The sequence below is a fragment of the Oncorhynchus clarkii genome, chromosome 9, assembly GCF_045791955.1.
Source record: "Oncorhynchus clarkii lewisi isolate Uvic-CL-2024 chromosome 9, UVic_Ocla_1.0, whole genome shotgun sequence".
Classification (NCBI taxonomy): Eukaryota; Metazoa; Chordata; class Actinopteri; order Salmoniformes; family Salmonidae; genus Oncorhynchus; species Oncorhynchus clarkii.
Window position 1 is genome coordinate 1823165 of NC_092155.1, and position 26924 is coordinate 1850088.

The 26924-nt window shown below is 45.9% G+C and overlaps 1 protein-coding gene across 1 annotated transcript in view; it reads left to right on the forward strand.

Annotated features, from left to right (window-relative positions):
• LOC139417002 (sialoadhesin-like) overlaps positions 1 to 20946 on the forward strand; it is a 58049-nt gene extending 37103 nt beyond the window's left edge. The window contains exons 7-8 of the mRNA XM_071166234.1: positions 13636 to 13752; positions 20846 to 20946. Coding sequence (XP_071022335.1) covers positions 13636 to 13752; positions 20846 to 20946 — 218 coding nt within the window. The remainder of the gene's footprint in view (positions 1 to 13635; positions 13753 to 20845) is intronic.
• Positions 20947 to 26924: the final 5978 nt, after the last annotated feature.

A 26924-nucleotide genomic window follows, 5' to 3' on the forward strand; every position in this document is an offset into this window, starting at 1 on the left:
CCGGTACAGAGTCAATGTGGAGGCTATATACAGGGGGTACCGGTACAGAGTCAATGTGGAGGCTATATACAGGGGGTACCGGTACAGATTCATTGTGGAGGCTATATACAGGGGCGTACCAGTACAGAGTCAATGTGGAGGCTATATACAGGGGGTACCAGTACAGAGTCAATGTGGAGGTAATATACAGGGAGTACCAGTACAGAGTCAATGTGGAGACTATATACAGGGGGTACCGGTACAGAGTCAATGTGGAGGCTATATACAGGGTATTACGGTACAGAGTCAATGTGGAGGCTATATACAGGGGGTACCGGTACAGAGTCAATGTGGAGGCTATATACAGGGGGTACCAGTACAGAGTCAATGTGGAGGCTATATACAGGGGGGTACCAGTACAGAGTCAATGTGGAGGCTATATACAGGGGGGTACCAGTACAGAGTCAATGTGGAGGCTATATACAGGAGGTATCGGTACAGAGTCAATGTGGAGTCTATATACAGGGTATTACGGTACAGAGTCAATGTGGAGGCTATATACAGGTTATTATGGTACAGAGTCAATGTGGAGGCTATATACAGAGGGTACCGGTACAGAGTCAATGTGGAGGCTATATACAGGGGGTACCGGTACAGAGTCAATGTGGAGGCTAAATACAGGGGGTACCGGTACAGAGTCAATGTGGAGGCTATATACAGGGGGTATCGGTACAGAGTCAATAAGGAGGCTATATACAGGGGGTACCGGTACAGAGTCAATGTGGAGGCTATATACAGGGGGTACCGGTACAGAGTCAATGTGGAGGCTATATACAGGGGGTACCGTTACAGAGTCAATGTGGAGGCGATATACAAGTTATTATGGTACAGAGTCAATGTGGAGGCTATATACAGGGGTTACCGGTACAGAGTCATTGTGGAGGCTATATACAGGGGCGTACCAGTACAGAGTCAATGTGGAGGCTATATACAGGGGGTACCAGTAAAGAGTCAATGTGGAGGCTATATACAGGGAGTACCGGTACAGAGTCAATGTGGAGGCTATATACAGGGTATTACGGTACAGAGTCAATGTGGAGGCTATATACAGGTTATTATGGTACAGAGTCAATGTGGAGGCTATATACAGAGGGTACCGGTACAGAGTCAATGTGGAGGCTATATACAGGGGGTACCGGTACAGAGTCAATGTGGAGGCTAAATACAGGGGGTACCGGTACAGAGTCAATGTGGAGGCTATATACAGGGGGTATCGGTACAGAGTCAATAAGGAGGCTATATACAGGGGGTACCGGTACAGAGTCAATGTGGAGGCTATATACAGGGGGTACCGGTACAGAGTCAATGTGGAGGCTATATACAGGGGGTACCGTTACAGAGTCAATGTGGAGGCGATATACAAGTTATTATGGTACAGAGTCAATGTGGAGGCTATATACAGGGGTTACCGGTACAGAGTCATTGTGGAGGCTATATACAGGGGCGTACCAGTACAGAGTCAATGTGGAGGCTATATACAGGGGGTACCAGTAAAGAGTCAATGTGGAGGCTATATACAGGGAGTACCGGTACAGAGTCAATGTGGAGGCTATATACAGGGTATTACGGTACAGAGTCAATGTGGAGGCTATATACAGGGGGTACCGGTACAGAGTCTATGTGGAGGCTATATACAGGTTATTATGGTACAGAGTCAATGTGTAGACTATATACAGGGGGTACCGGTACAGAGTCAATGTGGAGGCTATATACAGGGGGTACCGGTACAGAGTCAATGTGGAGGCTATATACAGGGGGTACCGGTACAGAGTCAATGTGGAGGCTATATACAGGGGGTACCGGTACAGAGTCAATGTGGAGGCTATATACAGGTTATTATGGTACAGAGTCAATGTGGAGGCTATATACAGGGGGTACCGGTACAGAGTCAATGTGGAGGCTATATACAGGGGGTACCAGTACAGAGTCAATGTGGAGGCTATATACAGGGGGGTACCAGTACAGAGTCAATGTGGAGGCTATATACAGGGGGGTACCAGTAAAGAGTCAATGTGGAGGCTATATACAGGGAGTACCGGTACAGAGTCAATGTGGAGGCTATATACAGGGTATTACGGTACAGAGTCAATGTGGAGGCTATATACAGGTTATTATGGTACAGAGTCAATGTGGAGGCTATATACAGAGGGTACCGGTACAGAGTCAATGTGGAGGCTATATACAGGGGGTACCGGTACAGAGTCAATGTGGAGGCTAAATACAGGGGGTACCGGTACAGAGTCAATGTGGAGGCTATATACAGGGGGTATCGGTACAGAGTCAATAAGGAGGCTATATACAGGGGGTACCGGTACAGAGTCAATGTGGAGGCTATATACAGGGGGTACCGGTACAGAGTCAATGTGGAGGCTATATACAGGGGGTACCGTTACAGAGTCAATGTGGAGGCGATATACAAGTTATTATGGTACAGAGTCAATGTGGAGGCTATATACAGGGGTTACCGGTACAGAGTCATTGTGGAGGCTATATACAGGGGCGTACCAGTACAGAGTCAATGTGGAGGCTATATACAGGGGGTACCAGTAAAGAGTCAATGTGGAGGCTATATACAGGGAGTACCGGTACAGAGTCAATGTGGAGGCTATATACAGGGTATTACGGTACAGAGTCAATGTGGAGGCTATATACAGGGGGTACCGGTACAGAGTCTATGTGGAGGCTATATACAGGTTATTATGGTACAGAGTCAATGTGTAGACTATATACAGGGGGTACCGGTACAGAGTCAATGTGGAGGCTATATACAGGGGGTACCGGTACAGAGTCAATGTGGAGGCTATATACAGGGGGTACCGGTACAGAGTCAATGTGGAGGCTATATACAGGGGGTACCGGTACGGAGTCAATGTGGAGGCTATATACAGGTTATTATGGTACAGAGTCAATGTGGAGGCTATATACAGGGGGTACCGGTACAGAGTCAATGTGGAGGCTATATACAGGGGGTACCAGTACAGAGTCAATGTGGAGGCTATATACAGGGGGGTACCAGTACAGAGTCAATGTGGAGGCTATATACAGGGGGGTACCAGTACAGAGTCAATGTGGAGGTTATATACAGGAGGTATCGGTACAGAGTCAATGTGGAGTCTATATACAGGGTATTACGGTACAGAGTCAATGTGGAGGCTATATACAGGTTATTATGGTACAGAGTCAATGTGGAGGCTATATACAGAGGGTACCGGTACAGAGTCAATGTGGAGGCTATATACAGGGGGTACCGGTACAGAGTCAATGTGGAGGCTAAATACAGGGGGTACCGGTACAGAGTCAATGTGGAGGCTATATACAGGGGGTATCGGTACAGAGTCAATAAGGAGGCTATATACAGGGGGTACCGGTACAGAGTCAATGTGGAGGCTATATACAGGGGGTACCGGTACAGAGTCAATGTGGAGGCTATATACAGGGGGTACCGGTACAGATTCATTGTGGAGGCTATATACAGGGGCGTACCAGTACAGAGTCAATGTGGAGGCTATATACAGGGGGTACCAGTACAGAGTCAATGTGGAGGTAATATACAGGGAGTACCAGTACAGAGTCAATGTGGAGACTATATACAGGGGGTACCGGTACAGAGTCAATGTGGAGGCTATATACAGGGTATTACGGTACAGAGTCAATGTGGAGGCTATATACAGGGGGTACCGGTACAGAGTCAATGTGGAGGCTATATACAGGGGGTACCAGTACAGAGTCAATGTGGAGGCTATATACAGGGGGGTACCAGTACAGAGTCAATGTGGAGGCTATATACAGGAGGTATCGGTACAGAGTCAATGTGGAGTCTATATACAGGGTATTACGGTACAGAGTCAATGTGGAGGCTATATACAGGTTATTATGGTACAGAGTCAATGTGGAGGCTATATACAGAGGGTACCGGTACAGAGTCAATGTGGAGGCTATATACAGGGGGTACCGGTACAGAGTCAATGTGGAGGCTAAATACAGGGGGTACCGGTACAGAGTCAATGTGGAGGCTATATACAGGGGGTATCGGTACAGAGTCAATAAGGAGGCTATATACAGGGGGTACCGGTACAGAGTCAATGTGGAGGCTATATACAGGGGGTACCGGTACAGAGTCAATGTGGAGGCTATATACAGGGGGTACCGGTACAGATTCATTGTGGAGGCTATATACAGGGGCGTACCAGTACAGAGTCAATGTGGAGGCTATATACAGGGGGTACCAGTACAGAGTCAATGTGGAGGTAATATACAGGGAGTACCAGTACAGAGTCAATGTGGAGACTATATACAGGGGGTACCGGTACAGAGTCAATGTGGAGGCTATATACAGGGTATTACGGTACAGAGTCAATGTGGAGGCTATATACAGGGGGTACCGGTACAGAGTCAATGTGGAGGCTATATACAGGGGGTACCAGTACAGAGTCAATGTGGAGGCTATATACAGGGGGGTACCAGTACAGAGTCAATGTGGAGGCTATATACAGGGGGGTACCAGTACAGAGTCAATGTGGAGGCTATATACAGGAGGTATCGGTACAGAGTCAATGTGGAGTCTATATACAGGGTATTACGGTACAGAGTCAATGTGGAGGCTATATACAGGTTATTATGGTACAGAGTCAATGTGGAGGCTATATACAGAGGGTACCGGTACAGAGTCAATGTGGAGGCTATATACAGGGGGTACCGGTACAGAGTCAATGTGGAGGCTAAATACAGGGGGTACCGGTACAGAGTCAATGTGGAGGCTATATACAGGGGGTATCGGTACAGAGTCAATAAGGAGGCTATATACAGGGGGTACCGGTACAGAGTCAATGTGGAGGCTATATACAGGGGGTACCGGTACAGAGTCAATGTGGAGGCTATATACAGGGGGTACCGTTACAGAGTCAATGTGGAGGCGATATACAAGTTATTATGGTACAGAGTCAATGTGGAGGCTATATACAGAGGTTACCGGTACAGAGTCATTGTGGAGGCTATATACAGGGGCGTACCAGTACAGAGTCAATGTGGAGGCTATATACAGGGGGTATCAGTAAAGAGTCAATGTGGAGGCTATATACAGGGAGTACCGGTACAGAGTCAATGTGGAGGCTATATACAGGGTATTACGGTACAGAGTCAATGTGGAGGCTATATACAGGGGGTACCGGTACAGAGTCTATGTGGAGGCTATATACAGGTTATTATGGTACAGAGTCAATGTGGAGACTATATACAGGGGGTACCGGTACAGAGTCAATGTGGAGGCTATATACAGGGGGTACCGGTACAGAGTCAATGTGGAGGCTATATACAGGGGGTATCGGTACAGAGTCAATAAGGAGGCTATATACAGGGTGTTACGGTACAGAGTCAATAAGGAGGCTATATACAGGGGGTACCGGTACAGAGTCAATGTGGAGGCTATATACAGGTTATTATGGTACAGAGTCAATGTGGAGGCTATATACAGGGGTTACTGGTACAGAGTCATTGTGGAGGCTATATACAGGGGCTTACCAGTACAGAGTCAATGTGGATAATATAAACAGGGGGAACCAGTATAGAGTCAATGTGGAGGCTATATACAGGGCGTACCGGTACAGAGTCAATGTGAAGGCTATATACAGGTTAATATGGTACAGAGTCAATGTGGAGGCTATATACAGGGGGTACCGGTACAGAGTCAATGTGGAGGCTATATACAGGGGGTATCGGTACAGAGTCAATAAGGAGGCTATATACAGGGGGTACCGGTACAGAGTCAATGTGGAGGCTATATACAGGGGGTACCGGTACAGAGTCAATGTGGAGGCTATATACAGGGTGTACCGGTACAGAGTCAATGTGGAGGCTATATACAGGGGGTACCGGTACAGAGTCAATGTTGAGGCTATATACAGGGGGTACCGGTACGGAGTCAATGTGGAGGCTATATACAGGTTATTATGGTACAGAGTCAATGTGGAGGCTATATACAGGGGGTACTGGTACAGAGTCAATGTGGAGGCTATATACAGAGGGTACCGGTACAGAGTCAATGTGGAGGCTATATACAAGGGGTACCGGTACAGAGTCAATGTGGAGGCTATATACAGAGGGTACCGGTACAGAGTCAATGTGGAGGCCATATACACAAGGGTACCGGTACAGAGTCAATATGGAGGCTATCTACAGGGGGTACCGGTACAGAGACAAAGTGCAGGGGCACCGGTTAGTCGAGGTAATTGAGGTAATATGTACATGTAGGTAGAGTTATTCAAGTATCTATGCATAGATAATAACAGAGACTAGCAGCAGCGTAGAAGATGGGTGGGGGGTGCAATGCAAATAGTCTGGGTAGCCATTTTATTAGATGTCCAGTAGTCTTATGGCTTGGGGGTATAAGCTGTTTTTAAGCGTCTTGGACCTAGTCTTGGCATTCCGGTACCACTTGCGGTAGCAGAGAGAACGCTCTATGCCTAGGGTGGCTGGAGTCTTTGATTATTTTTAGGGCCTCCCTCTGACACCGCCTGGTACAGAGGTCCTGGATGGCAGGAAGCTTGGCCCTGGGCCGTACCCACTACCCTCTGTAGTGCCTTACGGTCAGATGCCGAGCAGATGTCGTACCAGGCAGTGATGCAACCAGTCAGGATGCTCTCGATGGTGAAGCTGTAGAACCTTTTTAGGATCTTAGGACCCATGCCAAATCTTTTCAGTCACCTGAGGGGGAATAGGTTTTGTCGGGCACTCTTCATGACTGTCTTGGTGTGCTTGGACCATGTTATTTTGTTGAAGTCCTTAGCTTATTGATGAGCTTTGAGGACACTATGGTGTTGAACGCGGAGCTGTAGTTAATGAATAGCATTCTGGCATAGGTGTTCCTTTTGTTCAGGTGGGAAAGGGCAGTGTGGAGTGCAAAAGAGATTACGTCATCTGTTGATCTGTTTGGGTGGTATGCAAATTGGAGTGGGTCTAGAGTTTCTGGGATAATGGTGTTGATGTGAGCCACTAGCCTTTCAAAGCACTCCATGGCTACAGACGTGAGTGCTACAGGTCTGTAGTCATTTAGGCAGGTTACATTAGTGATCTTGGGCACAGGGACTACGGTGGTCTGCTTAAAACATGTTGGTATTACAGACTCGGACAGGGAGAGTGTCACGTTCTGACCTCTATTTCTGTTGTTTTGTATTTATTTAGTATGGTCAGGGCGTGAGTTGGGTGGGCAGTCTATGTTTGTTTTTCTATGTTTTGGGGCATTTCTATGTTTTCGGCCTAGTATGGTTCTCAATCAGAGGCAGGTGTCATTAGTTGTCTCTGATTGAGAATCATACTTAGGTAGCCTGGGTTTCACTGTGTGTTTGGGGGTGATTGTTCCTGTCACTGTGTTTGTCGTCACAGGATAGGACTGGTTTGCGTTCTCACTTTTCTTGTTTTCGTTAGTTTGTTCATGTGTAGTGATTTATTAAAATATGAATAACCACCACGCTGCGCTTTGGTCCGCTTCTCTTCCTCCTACAGACGAACGCCCTTACAGAATCACCCACCGCAACAGGACCAAGCGGCGTGGTAACGGGCAACAGCGGCACAAGGAGGAATGGACTTGGGATGATGTGTTGGACGGCAAGGGTTGCTACACATGGGAGGAGATCCTGGCGGGAAAGGATCGCCTTCCATGGGAACAGGTGGAGGCAGCGAGGAGAGCAGAGGCAGCCGGAGAGAGGAGCCGGCGATATGAGGGAACACGGTTGGCAAGGAAGCCCGGGAGTCAGCCCCAAAAATTTCTTGGGGGGGGGCTAACAGGGAGTATGGCTACGCCAGGTAGGAGACCTGAGCCAACTTCCTGTGGTTACCGGGGGGCTAGAGAGACCGGGCAGGCACCGTGTTATGCTGTGGAGCGCACGGTGTCCCCAGTGCGGGTGCACAGCCCGGTGCGGTACATTCCAGCTCCGCGTATCGGCCGGGCTAGAGTGGGCATCGAGCCAAGTGCCATGAAGCCGGCTCTACGCATCTGGTCTCCAGTGCGTCTCCTTGGGCCGGCTTACATGGCACCTGCCTTGCGCACGGTGTCCCCGGTTCGCCTGCATAGCCCAGTGCGGGCTATTCCACCTCGCCGCACTGGCAGGGCGACCGGGACCATTCAACCGGGTAAGGTTGGGCAGGCTCGGTGCTCAAGAGCTCCAGTGCGCCTGTACGGCCCGGTCTATCCGTCACCACCTCCACGCACCAGCCCTCCGGTGGCAGCTCCCCGTACCAGGCTGTCTCTCCGGCCCATCCTTGCAGGGGCTCTCTCCTCTCCAGCGCTGCCGGAGTCTCCCGCCTCTCCGGCGCTACCAGAGCCTTCCTCCTCTCCAGCGCTGCCGGAGTCTCCCGCCTGTTCGGCGCTACGAGAGCTACTCAGTCCGGCGCTTCCAGAGCCTTCCTCCTCTCCAGCGCCGCCAGTGCCGCTCGTCAGCCCAGCGCCGCCAACGCCGCCCGTCTGCCCAGCGCCGCCAGTGCCGCCCGTCAGTCCGGCGGTTCCAGAGCCTTCCTCCTCTCCAGCACCGCCAGTGCCGCCCGTCTGCCCAGCGCCGCCAGTGCCGCCCGTCTGCCCAGCGCCGCCCGTCTGCCAGGGGCCGCCAGTGCCGCCCGTCAGCCAGGGGCCGCCAGTGCCGCCCGTCAGCCAGGGGCCGCCAGTGCCGCCCGTCAGCCAGGGGCCGCCAGTGCCGCCCGTCAGCCAGGGGCCGCCAGTGCCGCCCGTCAGCCAGGGGCCGCCAGTAAGCCAGGGGCCGCCAGTAAGCCAGGGGCCGCCAGTGCCGCCAGTCAGCCAGGGGCCGCCAGTAAGTGCCGCTGTCCAGAGCAGCTGTCGCCCCTCTGTCCCAAGCTGCTGCCGCCCCTCTGTCCCGAGCAGCTGTCCCTCTGTCCCGAGCAGCTGTCCCTCTGTCCCGAGCAGCTGTCCCTCTGTCCCGAGCAGCTGTCCCTCTGTCCCGAGCAGCTGCCGCCCCTCTGTCCCAAGCTGCTGCCGCCCCTCTGTCCCGAGCAGCTGTCCCTCTGTCCCGAGCAGCTGTCCCTCTGTCCCGAGCAGCTGTCCCTCTGTCCCGAGCAGCTGTCCCTCTGTCCCGAGCAGCTGCCGCCCCTCTGTCCCGAGCAGCTGCCGCCCCTCTGTCCCGAGCAGCTGCCGCCCCTCTGTCCCGAGCAGCTGCCGCCCCTCTGTCCCGAGCAGCTGCCGCCCCTCTGTCCCGAGCTGCTATCGCCCCTCTGTCCCGAGCTGCTGTCGCCCCTCTGTCCCGAGCAGTTGCCCCTCTGTCCCGAGCAGCTGCTTCACCTCTGTCCCGAGCTGCCCCTCTGTCCCGAGCAGCCCCTCTGTCCAGTGGGGTCATTGAGAGGGGTGGCCATGGTGAGTAAGCCAGGGAGGCGGACAATAAGGCGGACTAAGACAATGGTGAAGTGGGGTCCGCGTCCCGCGCCAGAGCCGCCACCGCGGACAGACGCCCACCCAGACCCTCCCCTATAGGTCAAGGTTTTGCGGCCGGAGTCCGCACCTTTGGGGGGGGGTACTGTCACGTTCTGACCTCTATTTCTGTTGTTTTGTATTTATTTAGTATGGTCAGGGCGTGAGTTGGGTGGGCAGTCTATGTTTGTTTTTCTATGTTTTGGGGCATTTCTATGTTTTCGGCCTAGTATGGTTCTCAATCAGAGGCAGGTGTCATTAGTTGTCTCTGATTGAGAATCATACTTAGGTAGCCTGGGTTTCACTGTGTGTTTGGGGGTGATTGTTCCTGTCACTGTGTTTGTCGTCACAGGATAGGACTGGTTTGCGTTCTCACTTTTCTTGTTTTCGTTAGTTTGTTCATGTGTAGTGATTTATTAAAATATGAATAACCACCACGCTGCGCTTTGGTCCGCTTCTCTTCCTCCTACAGACGAACGCCCTTACAGAGAGGTTGAAAATGTCAGTGAAGACACTTGCCAGTTGGTCAGCGCGGCTTTGTGAATGTTGACCTGTTTGAAGGTCTTACTCACATCGGCTAAGGAGAGTGTGATCACACAGTCATCCGGAACGGCTGGTGCTCTCATGTGTGTTTCAGTGCTATTTGCCTTGAAGTGAGCATAGAAGTGATTTAGCTCGTCTGGTTGGCTCGTGTCACTGGGCAGCTCTCGGCAGTGCTGCCCTTTGTAGTCTGTAATGGTTATCAAGCCCTGCCACATCCTACGAGCGTAGAAGATGGTGTAGTACAGATTCGATCTTTGTCCTGTATTGATGCTTTGCCTGTTTGATGGTTTGTCGGAGGGCATAGCGGGAGTTCTTATAAGCTTCCGGGTTAGAGTCCCGCTCCTTGAAAGCGGCAGCTCTACCCTTTAGCTGAGTGCGAATGTTGCCTGTAATATATGGCTTCTGGTTGGGTTAGGTATGTACAGTCACTGTGACGACGACGTCCTCGATGCACTTATTGATGAAGCCAATGAGTGATGTGGTGTACTCCTCAATGCCATCGGAAGAATCCCGGGAACACATTCCAGTCTGTGCTAGCAAAAGGGTCCTGTGGCTTAGCATCTGCTTCATCTGACCACTTTTGTATTGAGCGTGTCACTGGTGCTTCCTGCTTTAATTTTTGCTTGTAAGCAGGAGTCAGGAGGATAGAATTATGGTCAGATTTGCCAAATGGAGGGCGAGGGAGAGCTTTATACGCGTCTCTGTGTGTGGAATAAAGGTGGTCTAGAGTTTTTTCCCCTCTGGTTGCACATTTAACATGCTGATAGAAATTAGGTAAAACAGATTTAAGTTTCCCTGCATTAAAGTCCCCGGCCACTAGGAGTGCCGCCTCTGGATGAGCATATTCTTTGCTTATGTTGTAATACAAGTCATTGAGTGTGGTCTTAGTGCATCGGTCTGTGCTGGTATGTAGACAGATACAGATGTAAACTCTCTAGGTAGATAGTGTGGGCTACAGATTATCATGAGATACTCTACCTCAGGCGAGCAAAACCTCGAGATTTCCTTAGATATCGTACACCAGCTGTTGTTTACAAATATACATAGTCCGACCCCTCCCCCCTTGTCTTACCAGACTCTGCTGTTCTATCCAGCTGATATAGCGTATAACCATCCCGCTGTATGTTGGTAATGTCGTCGTTCAGCCACGACTCAATGAAGGATGAGATATTACAGTTTTAATGTCCCGTTGGTAGTTTCATCTTCCTCGTAGGTCGTCAATTTTATTTTCCATTGATTGCATGTTAGCTGATTGCACTGGGGGTTTATTCAATCTTCCTCCAACTGCAGTTCCAACTCCCATTCCATCTCCAGCAGTCCCAGTGTTGTCCATGTCTCTACCCAGCACCATCCCAGTGTTGTCCATCTCTCTGCCCAGCACCATCCCAGTGTTGTCCATCTCTCTGCCCAGCACCATCCCAGTGTTGTCCATCTCTCTGCCCAGCACCATCCCAGTGTTGTCCATCTCTCTGCCCAGCACCATCCCAGTGTTGACCATCTCTCTGCCCAGCACCATCTCCAGTTTTGTCCATGTCTCTGCCCAGCACCATCCCAGTGTTGTCCATGTCTCTACCCAGCACCTTCCCAGTGTTGTCCATGTCTCTACCCAGCACCATCTCCAGTGTTGTCCATCTCTCTGCCCAGCACCATCCCAGTGTTGTCCATGTCTCCCCCCAGCACCTTCTCCAGTGTTTTCCATCTCTCAGCCCAGCACCATCCCAGTGTTGTCCATCTCTCTGCCCAGCACCATCCCAGTGTTGTCCATGTCTCTGCCCAGCACCATCCCAGTGTTGTCCATGTCTCTGCCCAGCACCATCCCAGTATTGTCCATCTCTCTGCCCAGCACCATCCCAGTGTTGTCCATCTCTCTGCCAAGCACCATCTCCAGTGTTGTCCATGTCTCTGCCCAGCACCATCCCAGTGTTGTCCATGCCTCTGCCCAGCACCATCCCAGTGTTGTCCATGTCTCTGCCCAGCACCATCCCAGTGTTGTCCATGTCTCTGCCCAGCACCATCCCAGTGTTGTCCATGTCTCTGCCCAGCACCATCTCCAGTTTTGTCCATGTCTCTACCCAGCACCATCTCCAGTGTTGTCCATGTCTCTACCAGCACCATCCCAGTGTTGTCCATGTGTTTGCCCATGACCATCTCCAGTGTTGTCCATGTCTCTCTCCAGCACCATCTCCAGTGTTGTCCATCTCTCTCTCCAGCACCATCCCAGTGTTGTCCATGTCTCTCTCCAGCACCATCTCCAGTGTTGTCCATGTCTCTACCAGCACCATCTCCAGTGTTGTCCATGTCTCTCTCCAGCACCATCTCCAGTGTTGTCCATGTCTCTCTCCAGCACCATCTCCAGTGTTGTCCATGTCTCTCTCCAGCACCATCTCCAGTGTTGTCCATGTCTCTCTCCAGCACCATCTCCAGTGTTGTCCATGTCTCTCTCCAGCACCATCTCCAGTGTTGTCCATGTCTCTCTCCAGCACCATCTCCAGTGTTGTCCATGTCTCTCTCCAGCACCATCTCCAGTGTTGTCCATCTCTCTCTCCAGCACCATCCCAGTGTTGTCCATGTCTCTCTCCAGCACCATCTCCAGTGTTGTCCATGTCTCTACCAGCACCATCTCCAGTGTTGTCCATGTCTCTCTCCAGCACCATCCCAGTGTTGTCCATGTCTCTACCAGCACCATCTCCAGTGTTGTCCATGTCTCTCTCCAGCACCATCTCCAGTGTTGTCCATGTCTCTACCAGCACCATCTCCAGTGTTGTCCATGTCTCTACCAGCACCATCTCCAGTGTTGTCCATGTCTCTACCCAGCACCATCCCAGTGTTGTCCATCTCTCTCTCCAGCACCATCTCCAGTGTTGTCCATGTCTCTCTCCAGCACCATCTCCAGTGTTGTCCATATCTCTCTCCAGCACCATCTCCAGTGTTGTCCATGTCTCTACCCAGCACCATCCCAGTGTTGTCCATGTCTCTCCCAGCACCATCTCCAGTGTTGTCCATGTCTCTCCCAGCACCATCTCCAGTGATGTCCATGTCTCTCTCCAGCACCATCTCCAGTGTTGTCCATGTCTCTACCCAGCACCATCCCAGTGTTGTCCATGTCTCTCTCCAGCACCATCTCCAGTGTTGTCCATGTCTCTACCAGCACCATCTCCAGTGTTGTCCATGTCTCTCTCCAGCACCATCCCAGTGTTGTCCATGTCTCTCTCCAGCACCATCTCCAGTGTTGTCCATGTCTCTCTCCAGCACCATCTCCAGTGTTGTCCATGTCTCTCTCCAGCACCATCTCCAGTGTTGTCCATGTCTCTCTCCAGCACCATCTCCAGTGTTGTCCATGTCTCTCTCCAGCACCATCTCCAGTGTTGTCCATGTCTCTCTCCAGCACCATCCCAGTGTTGTCCATGTCTCTCTCCAGCACCATCTCCAGTGTTGTCCATGTCTATGCCCAGCACCATCTCCAGTGTTGTCCATGTCTCTGCCCAGCACCATCTCCAGTGTTGTCCATGTCTCTCTCCAGCACCATCTCCAGTGTTGTCCATGTCTCTCTCCAGCACCATCTCCAGTGTTGTCCATGTCTCTCTCCAGCACCATCTCAAGTGTTTTTTAACATTGTTTTCTTTCTCCAGCTGCAGTTCCATCTCCAGCAGTCCCAGTGTTGTCCATGTCTCTACCCAGGCTGCTGTGTAGTTTACTGGTGGGGTCTCCCTACCTGCTGGTGACCATCATACTGCTGGTGAAATGCTGCAGGAGCAAGGCTCAAGGTGAGAACCTGAGTTCATACAGGATCGCCTCATATCCTTTTGTGACTAGGGGGCAGTATTTTCATTTATGGAAAAATAACGTTCCCGTAGCAAACGGGATATTTTGTCAGGACAAGATGCTAGAATATGCATATAATTGACAGCTTAGGATTGAAAACACTCTAAAGTTTCAAAACTGTAAAAATATTGTCTGTGAGTATAACATCACTGGCGAAAGCCTGAGAAAAATCCAATCCGGAAGTGACTCATCTTTTGGAAGCTCTGCGTTCCAATGCGTCCCTATTGAGCAGTGAATGGGCTATCACCCAGATTACTTTTTCTCCGTATTCCCCAAGGTGTCTACAGTATTGTGACGGAGTTTTACGCATTTATGTTGAAGAATACCCGTAAGCGGCTACATTGCGCAACTGGTCACCTGATGGCTCCAAGAGTGATTCTCGCGTAAAATACAAAGGTAGTCATTATTCCAATGGGTCCTACTGAAAAACCAATTGTCCCGGTGGATATATTATCGAATAGATATTTGAAAAACACCTTGAGGGTTGATTGTAAACAACGTTTGCCATGTTTCTGTCGATATTATAGAGCTAATTTGGAATATTTTTCGGAGTTTTTGTGACTGCAATTTCCGGGCGAATTCTAAGCCAAACGTGAAGAACAAACGGAGCTATTTCGCCTACAAAAATAATATTTTTGGAAAAAAGGAACATTGGCTATCTAACTGGGAGTCTAGTTAGTGAAAACATCCGAAGCTCATCAAAGGTAAACGATTTAATTTGATTGCTTTTCTGATTTCCGTGACCAAGTTACCTGCTGCTAACTGGACAAAATGCTATACTAGGCTATCGATTAAACTTACACAAATGCTTGTCTAGCTTTGGCTGTAAAGCATATTTTGAAAATCTGAGATGACAGGGTGATTAACAAAAGGCTAAGCTGCGTCTCAATATATTTCACTTGTGATTTTCATGAATAGGAATATTTTCTAGGAATATGTATGTCCGTTGCGTTATGCTAATTCGTGTCAGTCGATGATTACACTCCCGCACGCGGGATGGGGAGACACTAGAGGATATCAGAATTATATTATTATGGCCATTGAAATGCTGGCTATTAAAATTAGATCCAACAAGAACATCAAGGGAAATCCAGGGGAAAAAAACAAAAGTGGCAATGTATGACGATGACTCTTGTCCGCAATCTGGATCCCTGCACAGTCTCAATGTATGTTAATGAGTCTAGTCTGGATCCCTGCACAGTCTCAATTTATGTTGATGAGTCTAGTCTGCAATCTGGATCCCTGCACAGTCTCAATTTATGTTGATGAGTCTAGTCTGGATCCCTGCACAGTCTCAATGTATGTTGATGAGTCTAGTCTGCAATCTGGATCCCTGCACAGTCTCAATGTATGTTGATGAGTCTAGTCTGCAATCTGGATCCCTGCACAGTCTCAATTTATGTTGATGAGTCTAGTCTGGATCCCTGCACAGTCTCAATGTATGTTGATGAGTCTAGTCCCCAATCTGGATCCCTACACAGTCTCAATGTATGACGATGACTCTTGTCCGCAATCTGGATCCCTGTACAGACTCAATGTATGTTGATGACTCTAGTCTGGATCCCTGTACAGACTCAATGTATGTTGATGACTCTAGTCTGGATCCCTGTACAGACTCAATGTATGTTGATGACTCTTGTCCGCAATCTGAATCCCTGCACAGACTCATTGAAGATCTTGGTCACTTTTCTAGCCTCTCTGGACTAAAACCTACGTATTGTATTGTATGTATTGGATCGTATTACGTATTGGATCATTAAAATACAGTGTTTACACCACCTTGTAGTTTACCATTAAAATGGGCGGAGGGTGAAGTAGACATCCTTTTGTATTCACATCTACAAAAATATAAATGAACTGACCACAATTCATTTCAATCGATAGTTAACAAAAATAAATAGAATTCTGCAACCATGGAGAGGTAAATACTTGTCTATTTATGGAAAAATCACATTGATTAACTCTTTGGTCCCATCAATGTTGACTTACTCATGGTCCTATCACAGTTGACTTGACGTGTTCAGACTAATCCGTTAAGGTGGGTTTTGGAGCTCTGCGAGATTTCGTTGATTTTCTGAAATAACACACACTCATTCAACCCTCTGTAAATAAGTCAATTCTTAACGTAAAGACTTAAAACTAAATATTCTATAAGAGTCTATCCCAAGGAGGATGTGTTAACTTTCAGCTTCCTGTGTCAACCGGAAGTGCCTTAAATGGCGTCATAGGGCTGTTTTGAAGGGTTAAAAGGTCAGATCATTCTAAAATTTCATATGTGCAAGCCTCATGAACTGTAAATCAGTCATTTCTCCCAACAGATGTCAAAGAAAAAACTCTCTCACACACACACACACACAGCAAGGATGGAGTGAAACGGTGCGGTGCTTAAAGACACACAGAGCCTGCAATGGCATTACCATAATCTCTAGGCTGTGCCGAGTTCAACGAGATGCCCCGCTTGACCGTAGCTCGCTCAGTCTGAGCGCAGCAACCGTGATAAAAAGTAGGCCAATAATGAAGCCTGGCCCTAAATTTCAAGTGCTTTTGGGTGACAGCGAGATAACCGTTAGGGTTAAAAGCACAATTCCTGAGGTCCTCTCGATCTGTGCAAACCTAACCTTGACTGAGTGGCATTAACCCTTAACCCAGTGAAAAGAAGTTTACTTCAAACAGTTTGCATTGACTTCTCTCCCCGTAGGAATACATTGCCTTCTCCAATAAATTCAACCTGAAGCCGATGTGGGTTATTTATGCCTTATGAACCTGTCTTCAATGACAATTCATCAGACCACTATGAGGTCTACCTGTGTTGATTCTAAGCTTCTGGAGCAACCGGAAGTGATTAAAACCAGCCTAAAGGTGTTTTGATATACCAAACCTGAAGTTTGTGAAAATCACTGCATTCAACCCTGTGTAGATCAGTTAATTCTTAACGTAAAGACTTAAAGTCAGGATTCTCTAAGTGTCACGGCTTTCTTCCTGCGAAGGAGAGGCGGACCAAGTTCATGGTTCTTTAATAAGAAAACTCAAACATGAACAAACTACAAAACAATAAATGTGAAAACCGTAACAGTCCTAACTGGTGCATAAAACACAAAGACAGGAAACAATCACCCACAAAATACCCAAAGAGTATGGCTGCCTAAATATGGTTCCCAATCAGAGACAACGATAAACACCTGCCTCTGATTGAGAACCACTCTAGGCAACCATAGACTGACCTAGACAACTAAACTGAACACCAACCCATAAATCTAATAAACCCCTAGACAAGACAAACACAATAAATCACCCATGTCACACCCTGACCTAACCAAAATAATAAAGAAAACAAAGATAATTAAGGCCAGGGCGTGACACTAAGACCATACCCCAATCAGGATATGTGTGATTAGGCAACCCTCATGAACTGTTAATCAGTAATTTCTCCCATCAGATTTCCAAGAAAAACTCACCCACACACAGGGTTGAGTGACAAAGTGTGGGGCATATGTTATAATCTCCACCCGGCACAGCCAGAAGAGGACTGGCTACCCCCATAGCCTAGTTCCTCTCTAGGTTTCTTCCTAGGTTTTGGCCTTTCTAGAGAGTTTTTCCTTGCCAAATTGCTTCAATACCTGCATTGCTTGCTGTTTGGGGTTTTATGCTGGGTTTCTGTACAGCATTTTGAGATATCAGCTGATGTTCGAAGGGCTATATAAATAAATTTGATTTGATTTGCATACAGCAACACAGAGCCTGCAATAATTACCTTCGTTCGAACTATCAAAGAACTGTCAGACCTAGAGCTCTGAAACTTTGGAAACCTGTTCTAGAGCTCAATTTGATAGTGTGTGGTGTGTTATGTGGCTCTAGAAGGTTCTCAGACTGAGAAATAGCCTTGTACATTTGCAATAACTTCAATTCATTTTGACCATCACGAAAATGATGACATTTAGAAAAGTCCCAGAGTCACAAGACTAAGTGCATTGAAACCTCCTTGGCCCATAGAGACATTTCTGTCCGATAGCTCATTCAAGGACCCCGTAGTAACACCATGAAAATGTAGATTTTTAGCACCAATTAAGGTCGCTGCTTGGGCTCCAAATGACCTATTGAGCCGAAACTTGGGATTCGGGGTCGTTTCAGCTAGGCCTACACATAATGTCAGAACTGGACCCGCAGCTAGAATGTAACTACGTGATTTATGTTTTTATTATGGTTTAAACAGAAGGTGCTGTGAATTTTGGGCCTGCTCTGAAATATGTGATAGCTTGCTTCTAAACGAGTTGGAAAAAGTGGGTTTTGTGTCAGTTTATATCAATTTGGTGTCAGAATGATATCTAATTGACTGATTGAAGATGACTTGCTGGCTGACTTTTGTCCATTTGCAATACGTTTAAACAGTGATAGACCATCACTAAATTGACATTCTGAAATCAACACCAACGAGCGATGGAGAGGAATCAAAATCACTGCCCGGCCATCCCGAGTTCATCGGGCCAGTCAATTTGGCATTTGTTCAGTTTTTTTGAGCATGTCAAATTCGTAATGGTAAATGCCAATTGAAACATATTGCAAATGGACATCAGGGCGCCTGGTGATTGGAACGGGTTACCAGTAGCACATTTTTAAAATGTTTTTTAATGCCTTTAGGGGGGTGCAAGGGGTCCACGGTTGGGTAATGGAGCACCCCCCCCCCACCCGTGCCCCTGGTCATTTTGGACATTTAAAAAAAAAATCACTTCTCTCATGTCAACGGGCAAGTCAATTTTGCATTTCTGCAAGTTGACTTACTAATGGTCTGTAACGCTCTGGGTGTAGTGGGTGCAAAGTCAGGCGCAGGAAGCAGAGAGTACAGGGTAGTTGCTATTTATTGCACACACGGCGAACAAAAGCCACACCACGAAATACAGGGTACAAAAAACAAATGCCTCAAACACGGGGACTCAAACAGTCCGGAGAAAAACCCAAGAACGAAACACATCGAACTCTGAGCAACACAAAACAATCCCGCACAAAGAGCAGGCGGGCCGACTGGCTAACATAGCCCGACTAATCAGCCTACACACAAAACAGGTGAAACCAATAAATAGAAAGGGGGAAAGGGATCAGTGGCAGCTAGTAGGCCGGTGACGATGACCGCCGAGCGCCACCCGAACAGGAAGGGGAGCCACCTTCGGTAGGAGTTGTGACATCCTATCACAGTTAACTGACTTAATAATGTCACTGCCTACTCCAGATGACTCATTTTTTAAATGACATGAGCGAAAAATATTTCATATTATTTGGAATGCAAAGCCAGACAAAATTAAACGTGCCTATTTATATAATGATTAAGAGTTTATACAGATTACAACTTCTCATTTCCGACTAATTGAAAATGAAATGTTGCTTAATAAAGTATCGCCCTTCCTTAAACAAGCTATACAAAGCTGGTTACAATTTCAGTTTTATCCTCCAGAAAAGATAGAACAAATATTACATCAAATGTAATGGTTAAACTCAAATATATTGATGAATAAAAAAAACATTCTTTACGGAAAAAATGAGAAAAAAAACATATAATATTTATTAATGATATGAGTTATGTCACATATGCAGTTATTGAAAATATATGCGCAAATCTGCTCCATCCAAACTTACAACCGACTGATTGCAGCCCTACCACAGAAATGGAGGAGACAAGAGGAAAAGGGAGTAGGTAGGGAACTTGTTTGCCTGGTTTATCAACTGGTACAAAAAGGGAGGAGACAAGAGGAAGAGGGAGTAGGTAGGGAACTTGTTTGCCTGGTTTATCAACTGGTACAAAAAGGGAGGAGACAAGAGGAAGAGGGAGTAGGTAGGGAACTTGTCTGCTTGGTTTATCAACTGGTACAAAAAGGGAGGAGACAAGAGGAAGAGGGAGTAGGTAGGGAACTTGTTTACCTGGTTTATCAACTGGTACAAAAAGGGAGGAGACAAGAGGAAGAGGGAGTAGGTAGGGAACTTGTTTACCTGGTTTATCAACTGGTACAAAAAGGGAGGAGGCAAGAGGAAGAGGGAGTAGGTAGGGAACTTGTTTGCTTGGTTTATCAACTGGTACAAAAAACTACACTTGATTCAACACTTAGAGCCACCAACAGAATGTTATATAATATTATATTATATATGTAGTTGAAAAGGGGTGGTGGAGGGGTTAAAATATAAAATCAGAGTTATATTACAAGGACTGACAAAACTGCAGTAGCTCTGACCGAGTCATGTCTTAAAGTGTTGATAAACACCTCTGACCAAGAGTGTTGATAACTAGCCCTGAACGAGTCATGTCCTTAAAGTGTTGATAACTAGCTCTGACCAAGAGTGTTGATAACTAGCTCTGACCAAGTCATGTCTTAAAGTGTTGATAACTAGCTCCGAACGAGTCATGTCTTAAAGTGTTGATAACTAGCTCTGAACGAGTCATGTCTTAAAGTGTTGATAACTAGCTCTGACCAAGAGTGTTGATAACTATCTCTGAACGAGTCATGTCTTATAGTGTTGATAACTAGCTCTGACCAATGATGTTGATAACTAGCTCTGACTGAGTCGTGTCTTACTGGTATTGATAAAAGGTTAATAGCCCTGGTATTGATAAATAGTTAATAGCCCTGGTATTGATAAATAGTAAATAGTCCTGGTATTCATCAATAGTAAATGGCCATGGTATTGATAAATGGTAAATAGCCCTGGTATTGATAATTAGTAAATTGCCCTGGTATTGATGAGTAAATAACCCAGGTATTGATAAATGGTAAAAAGCCCTGGTATTGATAATTACTAATTTACCTTGGTATTGATAAGGAGTAAATAACCCAGGTATTGATAAGTAGTACATTTCCCTGGTATTGATAAATAGTATATAGCTCCGGTATTGATAAATGGTAAATTGCCCTGGTATTGATCATTTGTAAATTGCCCTGGTATTGATAAGGCAGAACTGTACATAAGCAGGAGCCCCATTGGAAGTAATATGAAAGGATTCTAAGTAGCACAGTATTGACTCGTAAATCATCTGATATGATTTACATTTCTTAGTGGTTCTGTATTGGATAAGTAAATACATGGCCACACTGATGAACTACTTCTGTGTTGAACAGGTGATCGTGTTGAAGAAGAGTGAGGCTGAGATCACCTGATCACCATAACAACCATCAGAATGGAACTCATGGAATTCTAATATAGAACTGTGAGTCACAATGCTGTATGTTGTTACATTGTAGCTCCACCTGCTGGAACAATAGTGGCATTTGATCAAATGTGATCTATTAACTGATACATGTATTATTCTGATTGGAATGTGTTTTAATATAATGTGTGTTGTATTATTCATTCAGCAGCTGTCCTTTAACATCAGTCATATACTGGTCATATATTGTATAGCATTATGGTTGATACATTGTTTTGTGCAAAACCATTATTCTAGTAACCATCCTGGTAAGATATTGATTTAGTCTTTGTAGCATATAGAATGAAATAAATGATTTTCCTCAATCATGTAGCCTGTTTTTTAATCAGTTCTGAATGACATCACAACCACTTTATTTTTCATTTCATTCACTTCCTTTATTTATCTTCTAAATGCTCCATTCCAGGTTTCCCCTACAGCCCCCAGGGCCTTGAGTATCTTCTAAATGCTCCATTCCAGGTTTCCCCTACAGCCCCCAGGGCCTTGAGTATCTTCTAAATGCTCCATTCCAGGTTTCCCCTACAGCCCCCAGGGTCTTGAGTATCTTCTAAATGCTCCATTCCAGGTTTCCCTACAGCCCCCAGGGCCATGAGTATCTTCTAAATACTCCATTCCAGGTTTCCCCTACAGCCCCCAGGGCCTTGAGTATCTTCTAAATGCTCCATTCCAGGTTCCCCTACAGCCCCCAGGGTCTTGAGTATCTTCTAAATGCTCCATTCCAGGTTCCCACTACAGCCCCCAGTCATTTCTGCTCACAACTCTTTGGAGCAATTGCGTGCCCATAGTAAACTGAAAAGAAATCTGTCAAAAATGTCTAATATATGCATATAATAATTATTATTGGATAGAAAACACTCTGACGTTTCTAAAACCGTTTGAATTATGTCTGTGAGTATAACAGAACTCACAGGGCAGACAATCTTGCAAACTAGTTTTGAAATCCTGAAAGTTGGGGCAACTTTGACGTCATCGCCCCCACCCTTCCCAACCAGCTATGGATCTGGGGACACTTTCTATGTCTTCCACTAGATGTCCTCATTCAGTAGAGCGTTTAATCGTTCAAATCCCGCGAGAATTGGCCCTATGGAGTGAATTGAGTGAGTGCCGCGAGAAAATACCTTGTGCGTTGGGGCGCGAATTGGTCCCGGCCAATCCTTAGTTCCAGTACTTCGGGGAAGAGCTAACGATGACCGGTTGAATAGAAATTTGTTTCGTATGTTTAAAACATCATAAAGCTTGATTCTGCACTTAGTTTGACCTGTTTAATCGACATATAATATGTAATTTTGAAGTTTTGATGTGCAACTTTTCCGGACCAGAGGACATTTTGGGTGCATTTCAGCTGATGTTATTAGCAGTAGCTAATACAAAGACGCAAGAATTGAAACCAAACGATTCTTTGGGTAAGTATGAACCCTTCCAGAACATTCTGAACGAAGACCATCAAAGGTAAGGGAATATTTATGCTGAAATCTGTGTTTCTGTTGACTCCAACATAGCGGAGAAATATAGCTTATATCTGAGCGCCGTCTCAGAATATTGAATAGTGGGCGATTTCTGTAACGTTAAAAATAAATGTAACAAAGCGATTGCATAAAGAAGCAGTGTATCTTTCTAACTATATGTAGAACATGTATATTTAGTCAAAGTTTATGATGTCTATTTACGTTATCTTGCCGCGCTACATAGATTTCCTGCGGACATTTTTGAGTATTTTCTGTACATGAATTCAATGTAAATGGACATTTATGGATATAAATTGCATATTATTGAGAAAAAAAAATGTACTGTGTAACATGTCCTATTACTGTCATCTGATGAAGATTTTCAAAAGGTTAGTGAATGATTTATTTTTTAATCCTGCGTTTGTTGATTGCATGTTTTGGCTATTCAAATGAGCTGTGTCTGGTGGTGGTTTGACATATATATGTGCTATGTTTTCGCCGTAAAACATTTTAGAAATCTGACTTGCTGGCTAGATGAACAAGGTGTTTATCTTTCATTTGAGCTATTGGACTTGTTAATGTGTGGAGGTTAAATATTTCTAAGAATATTTTTGCGTTCCATGCGCCACCAGTCCAGCTGAACGGGGGAGGGGATGTTCCCAAAGGGGATCCCCACCCGTCATCAGGCTAACCTGTACCACTGTTTATTATCTATACCATAGTCACTTTATCCCTACCTACATGTACAAATTACCTGGTCTAACCTGTTCTACTGTTTATTATCTATATATCATAGTCTCTTTATCCCTACCTACAGTATAAATTACCTGGTCTAACCTGTATCCCCACATATTGACTTGGTACCGGCACCCCCATACCTTAAGGGCACATTTTTACGCTTGCCATATGGTTAGTGAGAAAGTCCATATTGCAAATGTACGGTCCCTTACTAGACGTCCGAAAACGTTTCTAAAATTCGTGGACGGTGTTGGGCCGTGCGGCAGGGCCGGATCTTCCAGGAAGTCATCAAACGAACTCTCTCGGACATTCGGTTTCCGTTTTATAAAATATTCAAATTTTGGTTAGGGTTAGGGTTAGGGTTAACCCTAACCCTAACCCTAACCCATTTTTCCGCTGTCCCGGTAAATCCCACAAGAGGGCGAATGGAATCATATTGCAAATGTACAAATCATCACCAATCACGACGTGGCCTTATCTCCTAAACTAAAAATATTTTGAAGACAAAACTTGGTGAGCATAGGTTTGGCATAATGGGCAGTTGGCCCCAAAACAGATGGCGTCTAGGCCTCAACGGTTTTTGAGTTAAGGCAATTTTTCTGGGATTAAAGGTCAAAAATGAAAATTGAAAAATAATTTGACTGCTTCACGTCAAAGTAAGTGAACCTACGGTGTCAATAAAAAAAGAACCAGCCATTTATCTATCGTAATTTAAGAGAAATCGTACAATGTCAAATTGGTGATGTTCAAAAATTGTTTATTTTTGTTTTTTGGAAAAGTTACAGATCCAGTTGCAGTGTGTTCATACGAATCTTTTTAAAGTGTGCTTCGGAGCTCTGCGAGATTTCTGTGATTTTCTGTGGTTTTCTGAAATAACACACACTCATTCAACCCTATGTAAATAAGTCAGTTAGAGACTTAAAGACTTAAAACTCAATATTCTACAAGTGCCTACCCCAAGGAGGATATGTGTTCACTTTCAGCTCCCTGTGTAAACCGGAAGTAACTTAAAATGGTGTCATAGTTGCTGTTTCGAAGGGTTAAAAAGGTCAGATCGTATTCTTTCGCAGAAAATCATTTTTTAAATTTGAAAACGTAGTTGGATTAGCAAGATTCTAGGCTTTCGATACATGTGAGACACTTGTATTTTCATGAATGTTTAATATGACTATTTATGTAGCGATCACCGTATGTTGTGGAATTTCAGCCCGCTAGCGGGTTCTGTGCACAGAGAGGTTAACATAAAGACTTAAAACCCAGGATCCTGTAAGAGCATACCCCAATCAAGATATGTGTTTACTTATAGCTTCCTGTGCCAACCGGAAGTGCCTTAAAATGGTGTCATAGGTGCTGTTTCGAAGGGTTAAAAAGGTCAGATCTTTCCAAAACTTCATATGTGCGATTAGGCAACCCTCATGAACTGTAAATCAGTCATTTCTCCCATAAAATTTAGAAGAAAAAATAAATCACACACACACACAGCTTGGAAGGAGGGACACATTGGGGTGCGTAGAGACAGACAGTGCCTGCAATAGTTACCTTTGTTCGAGCTAAAAAAACGTAAGACCTAGAGTTCTGCAAGTTTAGAAACCTGTTCTAGAGCTCAGGTCGATAGCTCAGGTCGATAGTGTCGATAGTGCGTGGTGAGTTATGTGGCTCTTTGCAATGACTTCAATTCATTTTTACACCACGAAAATTACGACATTTAGAAATGTCCCAGAGTTGCAAGACTAGGTGCATTGCAACCATCTCGGTACACCCCAACAGGTCTCAGTGTTTAATGTATAGACGGACCCCAACGTTTCTGTCCGATAGCTCATTCAAGGACCCCGTAGCAAGTCATGGAAAAAAGTGGATTTTCAGCACCAATTAGGATCTTGCTCGGGCACCAAATGTCCTATCGAGCCGAAACTTGGGATTCAGGGCCTACACACAATGTCAGAACTGAACCCGCAGCTGGAACATAACTACGTGTTTTACGTTTTTAATATGGTGTGAACAGAAGGCGCTGTGAATTTTGGGCCTGCTCTGAGGTATGTGATAGTTGGCTTCTAAACGAGTGGGAAAAAGGGGTTGTGGTGTCAGTTTGTATCAGTTTGGTGTCAGAATGATATCTAATTGACTGATGGACGGTGACTTGCTGGTGACTTTTGTTTATTTGCAATATGTTTAAAGAGTGAGGTACCATCACCAAAGTGACATTCTGAAATCAACCCCAATGAGCGATGGAGAAGAACCAGAAACACTGCCCAGCCATCCCGAGTTCATCTGGCCAGTTAATTTTGCATTCCTGCAGTATTTTTGAGCATGCCAAATTCGTGATGGTAAATGCCCATTGAAACATATTGCAAATGCACGTGCATTTGCAATATGATTCAACAGTGAAAAAACATCACCAAATGGACATGTTTTAAACAACACAACGAGCGATGGCGAGGAACCACTATCACTGCCCGGCCATCCCGAGTTCATCAGGCCAGTCAATTTAGCATTTTTGAGCATGCCAAATTCGTGATGGTAAATGACCATTGAAACATATTGCAAATGCACGTGCATTTGCAACAGTGAAAAAACCTCACCAAATGGACATTATGAAATCAACACAACGAGTGATAGAGAGGAACCACTATCACTGCCCAGCCATCCCGTGTTCATCAGGCCAGTCAATTTTGCATTTCTGCAGGATATTTGAGCATGACAGATTCGTGATGGTAAATGCACATTGAAACAGACTGCAAATGCACAGCCATGCACCTGGTGATTGGAACGGGTTACCAGGAGCACATTTTTCAAATGGTTTTTTGACTTTTGACTTCCTATGAAATCATATTGCAAATGGACAAAACATATGCCTTATGCACCAGTAAAAAAAATACGATAATACATTTTGACAAAAGTATATTCATACAGTTCTTACACATGTGTAATTGACAAAAATATCGAAAGAATTTTGAAAAACAGGCCAGAAAGCTTTTTCAAAATGTTTGCTATTTTTGACTTTTGACTTCCTATGAAATCATATTGCAAATGGAGAAAACATATGACACAAAAATCTAAAGAATTTCAAAAAAACGGTCCAGAGAGCACTTTTTTAAGGGGGTGAGAAGTTTTTGAATTTAAAAAAAAATTAATGAAATTTTACTCTTGGGTCTTGACTTGTGTATGAAAAATCACATGGAGCGCTGACCATCGGTTGGATTTTTAAAGTGTCACACCTGAATTGGGTGTAACGACGCCGAATTGGGTGGTATTGGACACCGTGTATTTGGTTCGTACGGTGCCAATGACTTCCCATTCATTTTTGTATATTTGAGGGGGGAGTTCCGTTACACCATTACAACACATGTAACACTGTCATCTAGTGGACACACGGAACACTGCCATCTAGCGGACAGATCAGGATACAACACATGGAGCACTGCCATCTAGTGGACAAGTCAGGATACAACACATGGAGCACTGCCATCTAGTGGACAAGTCAGGATACAACACATGGAGCACTGCCATCTAGTGGACACATGGAGCACTGCCATCTAGCGGACAGATCAGGATACAACACATGGAGCACTGTCATCTAGTGGACATATCAGGATAAAACACATGGAGCACTGCCATCTAGTGGACAGATCAGGATACAACACATGGAGCACTGCCATCTAGTGGACAGATCAGGATACAACACATGGAGCACTGCCATCTAGTGGACAGATCAGGAAACAACACATGGAGCACTGCCATCTAGGGG